Raw genomic sequence first — 15,420 nt, 5'->3', positions numbered from 1 at the left:
AGTGTGGACAGTAGAATAGAGATGGACAGATTCAGACCCAGAGAAGCTAGTGAGAGACAGAAGTTGCACATTCTGATGCCTGGCCAGGGCTGTGATGTCAACGGCCAGGGAATGAAAAGGACCCAAACAGCACCTCTGTTCATAAACCAGGCAGCCTGTCCCCTGTTAGAACTACCATAGTCCTGTGGACACAGAGTCCAGTCTTATGTACCTTCTGGTTTGCAAAAGGAGCTATGAATCTGGATTCTTATTAAACCTCTCTACTTCGATGACATTTTCAACAGTATCATACACTGCATAAACCGAACTAAATGTGTGCAAGCCGGAGGCAGCCTGCAGGCTACGAGTTTGCAACCTGAGAATTGGGCAGTTGTTGTTCTAATGAGAACTTGAAGCAGTGCTGGGGCAAGGGTATGTGTCAATAGAATTCATCCTAAATAACCTGTGGATGGGAAGGGAGAGAAGAGATAGAGAATAAATCCCACGATCAGAGCTTCTGCATAGAAGTTCCATTTGTTGAAAGATGGATAGAACATGATTTTTTTTTTTTTGTAAATTTGTTATTTCTCATCCTGGATGTTTTTGTTTTGTTTTGTTTTATTTGTCTGTTTTTGTTTTTGGAAATGTTGAGTTTGAAATGTAAAAATGAAGATGTGAGTGCAGAGCTTATAAATAACTGAGGGAAATACACAAGTGAAAGCTTGAATGACTGGAGCTTGGAGGAGAACAGATTACAGGGACAGTGTTTCCAAAAGGGGACAGTCAGAGGTGTGGAATGCTATCGAGAGGTCAGGCAGAAGAAGGGCTGAAAATAATCATTTTATTTTACAGAAAAGAATCATTAGGGTCAAAGCACAGCTGGGTATTTAGAAGTGGATTGGGGGGTGAGAAAGTGAACATTATCAAATGTAAACTACCATTTTCAGAAGCTGGATTATCATGTGAACAGGAGAAAAGGAAGAAACGGCAATCACAACTATGTGTTTGTGTGTGATGACCCATCGCTTTGTGATTTGTGGACTTTTCTAACACGTGACACCCTGTAAGAAAAATGCCGAAAAAGAGTATGTGTTTTTAGACTGAAAAGATTTGCCTCTATTTATATGCTGAGGAGAAAGTCAGTAGAGATGGAGAGGATAGTAATGCACCAAGGTCCTTGAAAGAGTGAAAGTGGATGGGATTCTGGGAGTAGGTGGGAGGGTTATCGTCCAGCCGGGAAACTGGCAAGTATAAGATAAAGGGGAGTCTGAGCATAGACAGATTTTTGGAAATTTGAGGAGTTTCAGGGGTATCTCCTCGATGACTTCAGCTGTGTGTTTGTGTGTGTGTGTGGGGGGGTGTGTATATGTTCATGAGCATGTACACCCATGCGCCCTGGAAAGTAAAGTTGGATTGAGTCCTGCCTGGGATTTTCCAGGTGAGTAACGCAGAGTTTAAAGGGGCAAAGAAGGCAGCGGTGTTGGCAAGAGGAGAGTTTAAGTAACTTTAGACATAGCTGGAAGTGCACATGGGGTGAGCCTATTCAGTGATGACAGGCTATCATGTTCAAGGGTGCGGAGGACTGAAGCGGGGTGAAAGTAGGTGAGGGTGAATGGATAGAGCTTAGCAAAGACTTGAGAAGAGCAAAGTAATCTACCCAGGATGGTGACAGGATCAGGAACGAGGAGGAACCAGTTTCCATGTTCCAGTGTCTTCAGTAAAGGTTGGGGGCTTACCTAGAAGTGTCAACAACAAAATAAGTACCAGGTCTCATGGCCACTCAAATATGACTTCATTTAATCCTCAGAACTCCCCAGTGTTACACACATGAGGGAACGGATGCATGAGATGTGAGTGACTTTCTCGTTATACAGCTACTTAGGAGAATTTCAACTGGAATCTCAGCTCTGACTCCTCCGGTGTCAGACTCCTGTCTGAACCCCTTTTACCCCACAATCCTGCTTCTGTCCTCATACACACCCCCAAACACCAGCCCTTTCCTGTTCTTATTTTGGTTTCTCCAGTGTCTGGGTCCTTCTTGAAGACTTTTTACCAAGACCTTATCCATAAGACCTTACCTTATCGATAAGGCTCAGGTATTTTCCATTCAGATACATTATTATCTCCAACAGTACAACTGCAAAAGTAGTCAACTTTTTTTAATGTTTGTTTATTTATTTAATTTTTTATTTTTAAAATTTTATTTAAACCCAAGTTAGTTAACATAGAGTATAATAGTGATTTCAGGAGCAGAATTTAGTGATTCATCACTTACATGTAACACCCAGTGCTCATCCCAACAAGTGACAGAGACAGAGAGAGAGAGAGAGAGAGAGAGCGAGTGAGCATGGGCATATGCACACACGTACACACAAATGGGGGAGGGGCAGAGAGCGAGGGAGAGAGAATCCCAAGCAGACTCCACACTCCCAGTGCAGAGCCCAGTGCGGGGCTCAGTCTCACAAACAGTGAGATCAGGACCTGAGCTGAAATCAAGAGTCGGAGGTTTAACCAACTGAGCCACCCAGGTGCCCCAAAAGTAGTGAACTTTGTAATAGAAATTCCCAGAATATAAACATTACTCCCCAATTCAATTTCTATTAATACACATAAATATGCATAGAAACAATTGAAAACACATGATTATATGTCTTGATGTAGGAGAGTCCGTTATTAATACTATAAAATATGTAATGTTACTTATAACCCAAGAAATAATAAAAAATTCAAAAGGTTTGTTTTTCATCATTCACTTTGATTATTTCCAGTGTACTTCCAGGAAGTGATGAGAAGGAATCGTTTTTATTATTTCTTTCTTAGAGTAGTTTTAACTTCCCGATTACATTTTCCTTTATTTAATATTAAAAGAAGTTAATTCCTGTGAGTGATGAACTCAGAGATACGGAAGATCTGGCTGTGCCTCAAAAATGACTTAATATTATTTAAATCAAGTACTTTTTAAAAGCATGCAGCACTTTAATCAATACATTAAAAAACAACAGTTTAGGAGATAATTTAGATTCTCTTTTTTCGCCTTATTAGTTCGTCTTTTCAATATGTGCACCACTCTAATCTTTTGTATTTCTGTTTTACCAAATATAAACCAAAAATGAGTTTGGCAACTTGAAATATTTGTTCTTTTTTTTTTATAGAAGCCAAAATTCAGAAGCAACTGTAGTGTGCTTTGACACAATCTTTGTCTTCTCGTCACAAGAATTACACAAACCTCGATAGTTTATAGCCCCTGTTATCGCCCCTATAATAGTTTATAGTTTAGGTGAATCCCAAACCCTTCCTCCACAAGGCAAACAATACAGCACACGTTAACCTAAATTTGTCTTCTTCTTGAACCCAACACCGGGCTTTGCACCCGCAGGACATTGCTTATTACCAAGCCTTATCTGCTGAGAGGTTGCAGACAGATGCTGCCAGGATCCACCCCAGCACGTTGCCATCGCCGGAGTTCTATGAACTAGGACTGGAGCCATCTGCTACCGCTAAGCTGGATGATTTGCAGCGTTCTTGGGAAACCCTAAAGAATGTGGTAAGTCTCCGAAACGTGGAAGTGTTTAACTCCGTCCACCGCACACGGGATTACCTGAGCGACTGTCTTACGAAACCCACGCCCGGAGTTAACACACTCCGTGCACAGAGTCGGATACCGTCTGTTGGGCCACAGACGTCAGGATGTCGCATGAGGAAAGAAGTGTAGTAACCTAGAAGATAAGAGGCTAGGAGACATTTGGTAATATCCTTTTCTTCTTTAGATCAGTGAAAAGCAGCGCACTCTCTATGAAGCTTTGGAAAGGCAGCAGAAGTACCAGGACTCCCTCCAGTCCATCTCCACAAAAATGGAGGCCATCGAGATGAAACTCAGTGAGAGTCTGGAGCACGGCAGGGGTCCAGAGAGCCAGATGGCGGAGCATCAGGTACAAGTAGCGGTGACTTCGGTTTCCCGCATGATTAGGTAGTGCCACTCTGGTGACTGGTTGGCTCAGCATGTGTTTGGGAGAGGAGACTGACTTTTTTGTGTTGCATTAGATCAGTGCTTACAGAGTAAACAAGATTCCACATGGTGGTTGTTTCCACCACTTCTTCAAGGAGGGATCCAGGAAGGAAAGACGGAAATGCAGACCTTGAATTGAAGCAAAGAAAGCCACATGCCCGACGGGGCTTCTTCACTGTTATCACACAAAGTGCCTTTCCTAATAGTTGCCACGTTGTGTTGTTGCTGTCGTGAACTGTTGTGGGGATAAAATGTACTTTCATCTACCTCCTCCGGTTACTGTTGTCTTAAGAAACTTAGCCAGTATGGGCCTAGCACCTTTCCCTGATCACTTCAGAGAATAGCTCTCAGACTTAAGTGGGCAAAGAAGCAGTTGAAGAACAGGACTTCAGAGTCATAATCTTATGGTTGTACCTGACTTGAATCGTTTTTTAAAATGTTACGCAAACAGGCAAATCTTTGGCTTGACGTGAGAAACAGAGATGATTCCACTAACCTAATTCAGAAAGATGTTAAAAATACATCAATTTAAAATGCATGCTAGGGGCACCTGCATGGCTCAGTTCGTTAAGCCTCCGACTTTGGCTCAGGTCGTGATCTCATAGTTCATGAGTTCGAGCCCCGCATTGGGCTCTGTGCTGAGAGCTCAGAGCCTGGAGCCTGCTTCAGATTCTGTGTCTCCCTCTCTCTCTGCCCCTCCCCACCTCGTGCTGTCTCTCTCTCTCAAAAATAAATAAACATTAAAAATTTTTTTAAATCTATGCTAAGAAAATGCGTATATTAAAATCCAGTTAATTCTTTAGCAGTATGATCAAGTGTACTGTTAATGCACAATCGGGTATAACTGAGAGCCAGGGGTACTGAGGTGTTCACTGAAATATTCAGTCACCATGATATGGGGAAATACTACCTGCCCTCCCCCTCGCCCCCCTGCCAGAATGGAGGAGCATGTACTAACCCTCTAAAAAGGCAGAGGAAAACAAAGGTATTTTTAGATGTAAATTAAGTGCTGTAAAACATGATGTGATATGTGTATCTGTCAAGGATTTGGGAAATTTATTAGCTTTAGGCATGAAACTCTGCACTTTTTTTTTTCTTTGAATCCAGGAAAACCTTGGAATATATTGGTTGCTCATATATGTAGTGAAGATAAAATTGCATTCTTTTACATATATTAAGAATATATGTGGTGTTCTTGCAATATAACCCCAAAATGAGCATATTTTATCTGGAGACAGTGTATTGAGAAATAGTGGCTTCAGGTTTTTGACACTTCTGTAACTTCTTAAGATAGAGATCAAAGCGTGTAGCACCCGTCTTTAGGCCTTATTTTTGTAAAACTACCTTCTGTGGGGCTTTCTGCTCTCCCAAAGTCATCCATAGTCAGTCTGGTTTGGGGAAGGTGCTGTACAAATATAGAGTTAGGGTCAGTCTTTGTTTACCTGGACTAAACCAATCATGAGGACAGTCCAGGGACTTAGGTGACTATTACAATGTAATTTTCTTTCAAGCACCATGGTCCTCTTTAACTGATACTCCAGTTATCGACTTGTCAACTGCTGCCACCTTACTGTCAGCTGAAAAAGTTGCCTGTGTAGAACCAGTGTGCCCCCTGGGGTTCTGTCTGCTCAGCTGCCCCTCCGCCCCAGCCCCATGCTTCACTATGCCTGGAGGGGCAGGACAAGTGACCTCCGTTTGATTATAGTTTCCTCTAAAACTTCAAAAGGAATTGAGCATAAATTACCCAAAGGCTACTGTAGTGTGAATTTCAGTATCACACTGTCAGGCCATCACGAACGAGCAGGTGTTCCAGGAGAGGGTTTACATAGTTTAATTCTCTCTACTTTTGGGTTATCTCGGCCTTTGTTCAGGGTGCATGCTTCTAGTGTCCCAGGTGACTGACCGCAGCCCCCAAGACCTTTCACTGGGTCCCCCAGGATTTAGGAACTGCCTGAAAACAGGATCGTGGTGGTCTGTCCTGACCTAATTCCAGGGTTCCTAATTGAAAACAGAAATTAGCTCCCAACCACCACCCTGCCTCTCGGGCGTTGGGATGAAAACGTGCATAAACTGAATGTAGAGCAAAATTAGTATTTTCAAGGGATTTAATGGAGAAAACACAAAATTGCACATTAATGCTAAGTAAGTATTAACTGTTAGAATGAATGTGGGACTTTTCTTGTAATTAAGGCCAGCCGCATGAATTTCTGTCTCTTTCTAAGCTGGGAGTGGTCATGTGAACAATTCTAGCAGCGAGGAGATGTAGCTCATTTCATGATTATTACCCATCATGGGAACTTAACATATTAATGCTCTGCTGAGAGGCAAAGAAAGTGTGAATTGTGTATTGCTTTTCATATCACCCCAAATCTAAAATTTTCCATCTGACCTACTTTTGCCATCTGTACCTCAGTTCTACAAATTCTGGGACAGAGCTGCCCACGTGAAAAGCTAACAGTATCTCAAAGTCTAAATTGGCTCTTTGCTTCTGGAATGGTATTTTAAAAATTCCAAGAAGTGTTGTAGAATTACTATTTCTAAGTTCCACTGAATGTGGGTGAGGCAGTCCAGTATACTTTTTATATTTTCTAAAAATTAATAGAAACCCTTCAGTTGTTATTTCTTTCCCAACATTCTCTTGAAAGTATTAATGTTTCTTTAAGGAGCTGACCTAATACCTACATTTTTCCTCTACTTACTTGTCTAAATCTACTGAATTTGGGTAGAGTGCTGGGCCTTTCCTGTTATCTTCTCTAAATTGTATGGGGGATCTAATTTTAACACATTAATGCAGGGGAACCTGGGTGGCTCAGTTGGATGAGCGTTCCCCTTTGGCTCAGGTCATGATCTCACCGTTTGTGAGTTTGAGCCCTGAGTCGGGCTCTGTGCTGACAGCTCACAGCCTGGAGCCAGCTTCAGATTCTCTCTTCTGTCTCTCTCTGCCCCTCCCCTGCTCACTCTCGCTCTCTTTCTCCCAGGCTCTCCCTCTCTCTCAAAAATAAACATTAAAAAAATTTTTTTAAGACAGTAATGCAGTTCATAAGCTGACTTGTGGCTGTTCTAAGTGATAAGCCCTCTGTGATAGGGACCTTCATGGTCATGGGCAGCTAATGCTTTGTGGGCCTGTGTTGTCTCTGCCACATTAAGCTCAGTGATGGATAGTAGGCAGAGCTCTGAGGTAAATTTGTTTCTATTTTTGCTTTTTCATTATATATGACAACTCAAAGTTTGAAACCAGCTGTGCTGATGTTAATAGTTCTGAAAGTCACAATGAAATTCACATTTACCTTTGGTGTTAAGCCAAACATGAACTCCATGTTGTCCCCAGAGTGAGTCATTTTAGAGAAGCCTAAGGTACTTTTGTAAACCACAGAAGTGTGGTGCATATACCCTCTTTGTAAACACAAGTCAGAAACTCAAAGATGTGTGTTTCTTCTCCTCCTTAGTTTTGAGTCAGATGTTGTAAGGAGACAGCTGGCCACCAGCTGAGACAGTTATAGGGGTGAAGACATATTTGATTGTTGGATCTTTTTGTTTAAATTGACATGATACTCCACTCACATAAAATTAACCACTTTAAACTGTACAGTCAGTGGCATTTGTTTTTTTTAATTTTTTAAATTGTATTTATTTTTTATTTTTTTAATGTTTATTTTTGAGAAAGAGACAGAGAGAGAGCTTGAGCGAGTATGGGGGGGGGTGCAGAGAGAGAGAGAGGGAGACACAAAATGTGAAGCAGTCTCCAGGCTCTTAAGCTGTCAGCATGGAACCTGACTCAGGGCTCAAACCTGTACCATGAGACCATTACCTGAAATGAAGTCTGACCCTTAACTATCTGAGCACCACCCCCCCGCCCACTGCTGGCACCCCTCAGTGGCATTTAATAATTTCACTATCTTATACAACTACCCCCTCTATCTGGTTTCAAAACATTTTACATCAGAAAAAAGTCCCGCCCCCAGTATGCTTGGCTGCTGGATCTTGAAGTTTAAAACTATAGTTACCTTCCAAAACCATCCTTGAGAGCAAAAATCTCTCCCTTGAGAGTAAACTGAAGCATGAATAGAGAGTCTTGACTCTAAGAGGATGAAAACCCACAGTTTTAGAATTCTTAATTCCTTTATTCCTTACTGCAGAACATTCAAAGGGCTGTTGCAGACCATTGTGAGCCTGAAAAAGAAGCTAGTGACTTCCCTGTATACTGGATTGGTCAAATCCACTGAGAGTAAATGAGATGGCTTTTTTCTTCCTGGTTGCTTCGTGATTGAGATACCTGTTTTATCGATCATGAATTAGAATTAAGTCAACTAGATGTGCTGAGCACCTAGTATGCATGCAGCTAAAAAGGACAGACTTTCTCATTAATATATGATTGAAAAGTGTGCTTTAGGGGTGAAGGGAATTACCAACACGTTGTAGAAAAACACAATGGGATTGTGGGTTATAGATAAAGGTAAAATTTCCTTTTATCTACAGATGGAGACAAAAGGAAATTCTATGGGGTCTTTCGGGAAGCACAGATTTTAAAAGTTCAGACTGACAACAGGAGTGGGTGGAAGGCGCTATAAATATAAACACATGTGGAGAAAGGTGCAGAGGAGACAATGAGAATGAACATGGTTTAAGATAATGAGGGGCTCTCCTTCCTTGCACAGAGGATCAGTGCAAAAAAAGACATGATGGGGTCAGTCTAGTTATGGACAAGCCTTTAAAAGAGGCCATATAAGGGGCACCTGGATGGCTCAGTCAGTTAAGCACCTGACTGTTGGTTTCAGCTCAGGTCATGATCTCACAGGTTTGTGGGTTCGAGCCCCACGTCAGGGTCTGCACTGGCAATATGGAGACTGCTTGGGATTCTCTGTTTATCCTCTCTCTCTGCTCCTTCCCCACTCGTCTCTGTCTCTCTCAAAATAAATAAACTTAAAAAAAAAGAGAGACCAAATAATACGAATTTTGTGTATTTGTCAGTAATCAAAATATGATTATGAAGTAGTGGAAAGTAATTGGCTGGAGAAAAAGTGTTTTGAATATATAACAAAGTCAGTCTTTAAATTCATTACAATCTCATTAAAATATTCCAGTAAGGTCTTTGGTGGAGATTGATAAGCTAATTCTAAAATATATTACAAATGTATAAGAGTCAAAAATAGCCAAGACAGTCTTGAGGAAAATGAGTAAGGTTGAAGAATGTATCCTCCCAGAGAGTGAGACTTATGGAGCGGTAGTAATTATGATAGTGTGGTGTTGCCACAGACAGCCAGCTGGGTCAGTGGAACAGAATTAGAAGTCGTAGGCACACAGACACATACAGACGCTTGGTTCATGTCCAATATTATACTGCAAAATTAAAATTTTATTAAATTAATTAATTTAATTAATTATTAAAATTATTAATATTTTAAAATATTATTAAATTAATAAATTAAAAATATTATTTTCAGTAAATTAGGCAGAATCAATTGATATTAATAAGAAAAAAAAGAATTTTGACCCCTATCTATGGCTGAACACAAAAATTAAGTTTAAAGGTATTGTAGTTCTAAATGTGAAGGTTAAAAAAAAAAGAGTTTTGCAACAAGGTTTCTCAAACTATCTGTACTAAAAAAACCTTATTTAATTTTTAAAATTTCTGACCCATCACAGACCAATATTTTAGAAAATAAAATGCTGCTAGGACATGTCAATGTCCAGTTGCTTTACAAGTTTCTTGACACCTACAATATCTCTATCTTGTCATGAATCGGTAAACATTTTGCATAGACTGATACTATTTTATAGGCCACACCTTGAATACCATTTTTCTAGAAGGTAACTTGGGAAAATATATTCATGACTCTGGGATAGGCAAAGATCTCTTAAATCGGACACCAAAACCTAACCCTGAGTTTTCCAGTGAAGGAAAATACTGATATTATTAGACTGTAATAAATTTAAGAATTTCATTTTATCAAAAGGCACCAGTAAGGAAGTCATTCCCATTAAGGGACAGCCATGTCACAGAGTGGGAGCAGATATTTGCAATACACAGAACCAAAAGGAACGCAGGCACTCCTATCCAAAATATATAAACAACTTTACACATCAGTAAGAAAAGGAAAGACTCCAGTGGGCAAAAGATTTTTAGCAGGCAATCACAAAAGAGGATAGCCAAATGGCTAAAAAGCATAGGAAAAGTGCTGAATCTCGGGGCACCTGGGTGGCTCAGTTGTTTGGCCATTTGACTTCAGCTCAGGTCATGATCTCGCACTCAAGAGTTCGAGCCCCATGTTAGGCTCTGTGCTGACAGCCCAGAGCCTGGAGCCTGCTTCAGATTCTGTGTCTCCCTCTGTCTCGACCCCCTACCCTGCTCATGCTCTGTCTCTCTCTCAAAAATAAATACACATTAAAAAAACATTTAAAAAAAGTGCTCAATCTCATTACTCATCAGGGAAATGCAAATTAAAATTACAGTGAGGTACTACCGTGAACCCACTAGAAAGGCTTCACCGGAAAGGATCCAAAACCAGGTGACAGTGGAGTGATACGCAATGATGAAAATGATCATCATCAACATGCGTACCTTTCACAACCATGACAGGGAGGGAAAGAAGCCAGACAGGAAAGTACTTCAGGTATGATTCCATTTTTATAGAGCTCAAAAAGAGGCCAAAGTAACCTGTGATGTTTACAGGTAACACTGTGGTGATCTTTGGCAAGGAGGGAGGTAGTAACAGGGAGGAGATCAGAAGAGATTGTAGAGTCCTGGGAATGTTCTGTTTCTCGATCTTAGTGGCAGGAGTGGGTATGTGCAGTTTGTGAAAATTTATAGAGCTCTACACTTAGGGTCTGTGCACTTTTCTAGATATATAGAATGACTTCAATATAGTTATTTATTAAAAAAAAATCAACTGTATATGATGACACTTAATATTAGGAGAAGAGAAGGGGTTTTTGTTATTTCGTTTTAAAATATTTATTGAGAACCCACGGTCAGGAGGCACCGGGCTTGCACTGAAGCCTACGGTCCTGTGGCAGAGCTGTGAACTATGTAAGTGCAGGTACATCGGAAACTATGAAATATTGGTAAATATAAGCCTGTGTTCCTTTACTTGACATCTCGGTGCCCTCCTGTGGTAGGACCTGTTTTTTTTAACATGCCATTCAAATCCTACATAAGAATTTCTCCTGTCAAGATTCCAGTTAAAGAACGAATCATAACGTACCAAAAAAATGAGAAATAAAAACCATGTATATAATTGTGATGGATATGAATAAAGAAATTAGCGTGGTATTTGCCAGAAAGAGCTGGAGGTCCTGGACTGAGGGCAAAAGGCAGGAATGTCACGAGGGAGAAGGGGGTGTAGTACAATGGCAAAAAGTGGTGAGACATACAGGTAAGATAAGGAGTTTGGCCCTTATCTTACGGGCAATAAGCCACTAAGTATTTAAAAGCAGGAAAGTGAGAGCTTTTTAAAAGCTCACCCCAGTTGCTTTGTGCAGAGTGGACTGGAGAGACCAGGTAAGCCTGTAAGCAGGCAGGCCAATCAGGAGACCATTAGAGCCATTCAGGTAAGAGAGTTGGCTCTGACTTGGGCTGGGGCAGAGGAGACACATCGGATCCATAGTGCAGGACTTGGTGTGGGATTGGATATGGTGAGGGAAGGAGAGGAGGTGTGAGGCATGACTCCTAGGTCTTGAACTTGAACAGTGAGAGGGTGTTAGCTTTCAGTGAGGTGAGGAAGACAGAGGAGGAAGCAGGCTTTACACATAATATGCTGGAGATACCCGTGAAATGTGTGTGTTGCATATAATCCCTAAAATTTAGGACAGATATTTGGGTTAGGAACATGACCCTGGGAGCCTTCAGGGTTAGAAAACATTTGGAGCCTCAGGAATGGACACCCCCCCACCCCCCCCCAGCCCCGGGAGAGACTGTGAGGAGAGAAAAGAGGGACCTGGAAGTTAGCTGAGAAACTTCAGGTTTTAGAGCTGGGAAGAGCAGGCGAAAGTGAGGAGAGGGTGAGAACACAGAAACAGGTGACCGATCACCCTGGTCTTGTGTAACGTGAGCTTTGGGTTAAAGCGCAGTGTTGTTGCTCAGACTTGGGGGAAATTTGGAGTGGGAAAAATCGTGTTGAGGAAGAAAGTAATGAATTCTGCTTTCAATATAGAGTCATAGACTCAGACTCACACTGAGCAAGCTCCCCTCCCGGACTGCAGATGAGCCCAGTGAAAGCCAGAAGGATTGACGAACTTGTTCAAATTCATTTACGTTAGTGACACAATGGTTTTGAAACCGGAAGCTGCCTGGCATTCATTCCAGTCCTTTCATTTCGGAACCTGTTTGCTGGTTAAAGGACTTCCATGTGAATTATCTTCATTAATCTCAACCGACGTGAGACTCAGCTAATGACACGATGCCTCAGTCCAAAAAAGTACATACAGGAGTGTGATTCCACAGTCTTCTCCACAGGCACTGATGGATGAGATTCTCATGCTTCAAGAGGAGATCAGTGAGCTCCAGTCGTCTCTGGCGGAGGAGCTGGTGTCCCAGTCTCCCGAGTCCGACCCCGCGGAACAGCTGGCCTTGCAGTCCACACTCACCGTCTTAGCCGAGCGGATGTCCACCATCAAGATGATGGCGTCAGGGAAGCGACAGCTTTTGGAGGTAACAACCCTGAAGGTGCCGCTCGCGTCCAAATTAACTCTTCAAGTTGTGTTGCCAAGCATGCGGGTTTTTTACGTGATCTACATTTTTATAGTTTCCCACTCAGAAGAAGCTGGTATTGTGTGTGTCTCAAGGAGGGTCTCATGAATAGAGCACTGAGTGGACAGCCATGAATGTGTCTTTTCACCACTTTCTGACTCATTTCAGCATGAAAAATTGAGAATGCGTAAAGGAAAACTTGGTAGACATGAGCCTTGTGAAGAATAATTGTAAAAGGTTTGCATAAGGGTTTACTATGTTTGAATAAAAAGCATTTTATGAGTAGTATTACTAATACGCTGAAGAATAAATCCTTAGTCATTCTTAGCCAATTCGAGCGTGTTAGTTCATGAAAATAGTCTTGCAATTCTGGTTCTCGTGTTACTTCAACATTATTTAATAGATAAATTTTGGTAACAATAACATGGGTTAAAAAATAAGTTATTTTGCTTTTTCTTTGTTCCCTTGTAATTCCTGGTCCTAAACATACATGATGTTCATGTTGTGGCTCCTATAAATTAGACAAGAGATCTCTTTAAGGACATTTAGAGTGTCTCTCTCCTTGTATCTTCAGGGTCAAATAGCTTCTCTGGCACATAATCAGTTCTCAATACATTTCTTGTTAAATGGACTTAACATTATGTTTTTTATCTGCTGGTTATGCCGTAATTCAGTAGAACACAGACCTGTTGTTGGAGTGTATAGGCTCTTTCCAGTTTTACCTATTATAAGATTTATCAAATCATATATTTGTATATTTTTTGTTTGGGAGACATTTAAAATCAATGTGTCAGCTTTATTTAATCTCCGTTTTCAACTATTCAATAAAAATTTTAATTTAAAAAATAACAACAGGGGGCGCCTGGGTGGCTTGGTCGGTTAAGCATTCGACTTTGACTCAGGTCATGATCTCGCGATTTGTGAGTTCGAGCCCCACGTCGGGCTCAGTGCTGACAGCTCGGAGCCTGGAGCATGGTTCCAGATTCTGTGTCTCCCTCTCTCTCTGCCCCTCCCCTGCTCATGCTCTGTCTCTCTGTGTCTCTCAAAAATAAATAAATGTTAAAAAAAAATGTGGAACAGACCAAAAACTCTTATAAAAAAAAATAACAACAGTAGTAAGTCATTAAGGAACTAATTTTTAAAATAAGGTGTTTAGAGTATTTACCTTAATAATTCCTTTTTTAACTCATTAATATTCTCCGTCATCACTCTAGGAAATCTGTGTGGAGTTTTAAAATGAAGTGATTGGCTTGGATTTTTTTTTCTTAAATAAGAATTATTTGCCATCAGTGAGAAAACCCAGAGATGTAACCAAAAAATTTGAATTTCTGTCTTCACTCAAGAAACTTGTCCCCTGGAAACCCCCCCCCCACCTTTCTGTAGGGGGTGACTTGCTTTAAGCTGTGTGCTGGTGCCCTGACCATGCTTGCCACTGTCCCCACCACTCCTTGCAGTTCCCCAGACACGTATCTATTGCCGTTTACCGCCTTATGCCATTGTTTTGTTCTAATGCTTGGTCTGTTTCCATTATTCGCATTATTTGCCCAGCCCTGTAGGTATATTACATAAGACACCTAACCTTAATCTTACCTGAACCTTTAGGCGCACATGAGAATCGTCGGAAAAGCTTTATCAAAATACTAATCCTGAGACTCACTTCCAGAAATTCTCATTTATTGCTCTGAGATGAGGCCTAAGCATGTTTGTTTTGTTTTGTGTTTTTAAGTTTCACACGGGATTCTGACGAGCAACTGGGGCTGAGAACCTGGTTCTATTGTGTTGAACCCTAACGACTGGACTCTCGGTGATCTGTGTCACATTCTACTTAATTCATTAGGAGAAGTTAAATGATCAGCTTGAGGAACAGAGACAGGAGCAGGCCCTGCAGAGGTACCGCTGTGAAGCTGACGAGCTGGACCACTGGCTCCTGAGCACCAAGGCCACTCTGGACACCGCACTGGGTACAGCCCAGGAGCCTATGGACATGGAAGCCCAGCTGGTGGATTGCCAGGTACAAAAATGGTCTGGAGGAGATACTCCAACAGCACCAACTACTTTGTTTAAGCACAGAAAACGTAATAGGAAAAAGACTTGGTATGGATGTATGATTTTTTTTTTTTATTTTTTTTCAACGTTTATTTATTTTTGGGACAGAGAGAGACAGAGCATGAACGGGGGAGGGGCAGAGAGAGAGGGAGACACAGAATCGGAAACAGGCTCCAGGCTCTGAGCCATCAGCCCAGAGCCCGACGCGGGGCTCAAACCCACGGACCGCGAGATCGTGACCTGGCTGAAGTCAGACGCTTAACCAACTGCGCCACCCAGGCGCCCCTGGATGTATGATTTTTTCCACAATCCATACCTTTGTATGTTTAGAGTAGAAAAACAATACCTTATAAAAGCTTAAATGAAATCCAAAATTGGACTTAGTCTTTTGAAAAATTTTGACGGTAGTATCTACTCTTTAGAAAATTTTCAGCTTCGGGGCACCCAGGTGGCTCAGTGGGTTAAGCTTCTGACTGGCTCAGGTCATGATCTGGTGGTTCGTGAGTTCCAGCCCCGCATTAGGCTCTGTGCTGACAGCTCAGAGCCTGGAGCCTCCTTCAGATTCTGTGTCTCCTCTCTCTGTCCCTTCACGTCTCTCTGTCTCAAAAATAAGTAAAACATTAAAAAAAGTTTAACTTCAGCTCCCTAAAGGACATTTTTTAAAGACCATAAATACCCAAAACACTTATGGTATCTATATTTA

The 15,420-nt window shown here is 41.5% G+C and overlaps 1 protein-coding gene across 1 annotated transcript in view; it reads left to right on the top strand.

Annotated features, from left to right (window-relative positions):
• Positions 1-15,420, top strand: part of SYNE1 (spectrin repeat containing nuclear envelope protein 1) — a 480,852-nt gene that overhangs the window by 321,001 nt on the left and 144,431 nt on the right. Inside the window, 4 exon segments of the mRNA XM_030316617.2 lie at positions 3,356-3,523; positions 3,747-3,908; positions 12,438-12,632; positions 14,509-14,682. Coding sequence (XP_030172477.1) covers positions 3,356-3,523; positions 3,747-3,908; positions 12,438-12,632; positions 14,509-14,682 — 699 coding nt within the window.

Source organism: Lynx canadensis, chromosome B2 (assembly GCF_007474595.2).
Source record: "Lynx canadensis isolate LIC74 chromosome B2, mLynCan4.pri.v2, whole genome shotgun sequence".
NCBI lineage: Eukaryota > Metazoa > Chordata > Mammalia > Carnivora > Felidae > Lynx > Lynx canadensis.
Note: the sequence above shows the minus strand (reverse complement) of the source record. Positions and strands in the feature narration are given on the sequence as shown.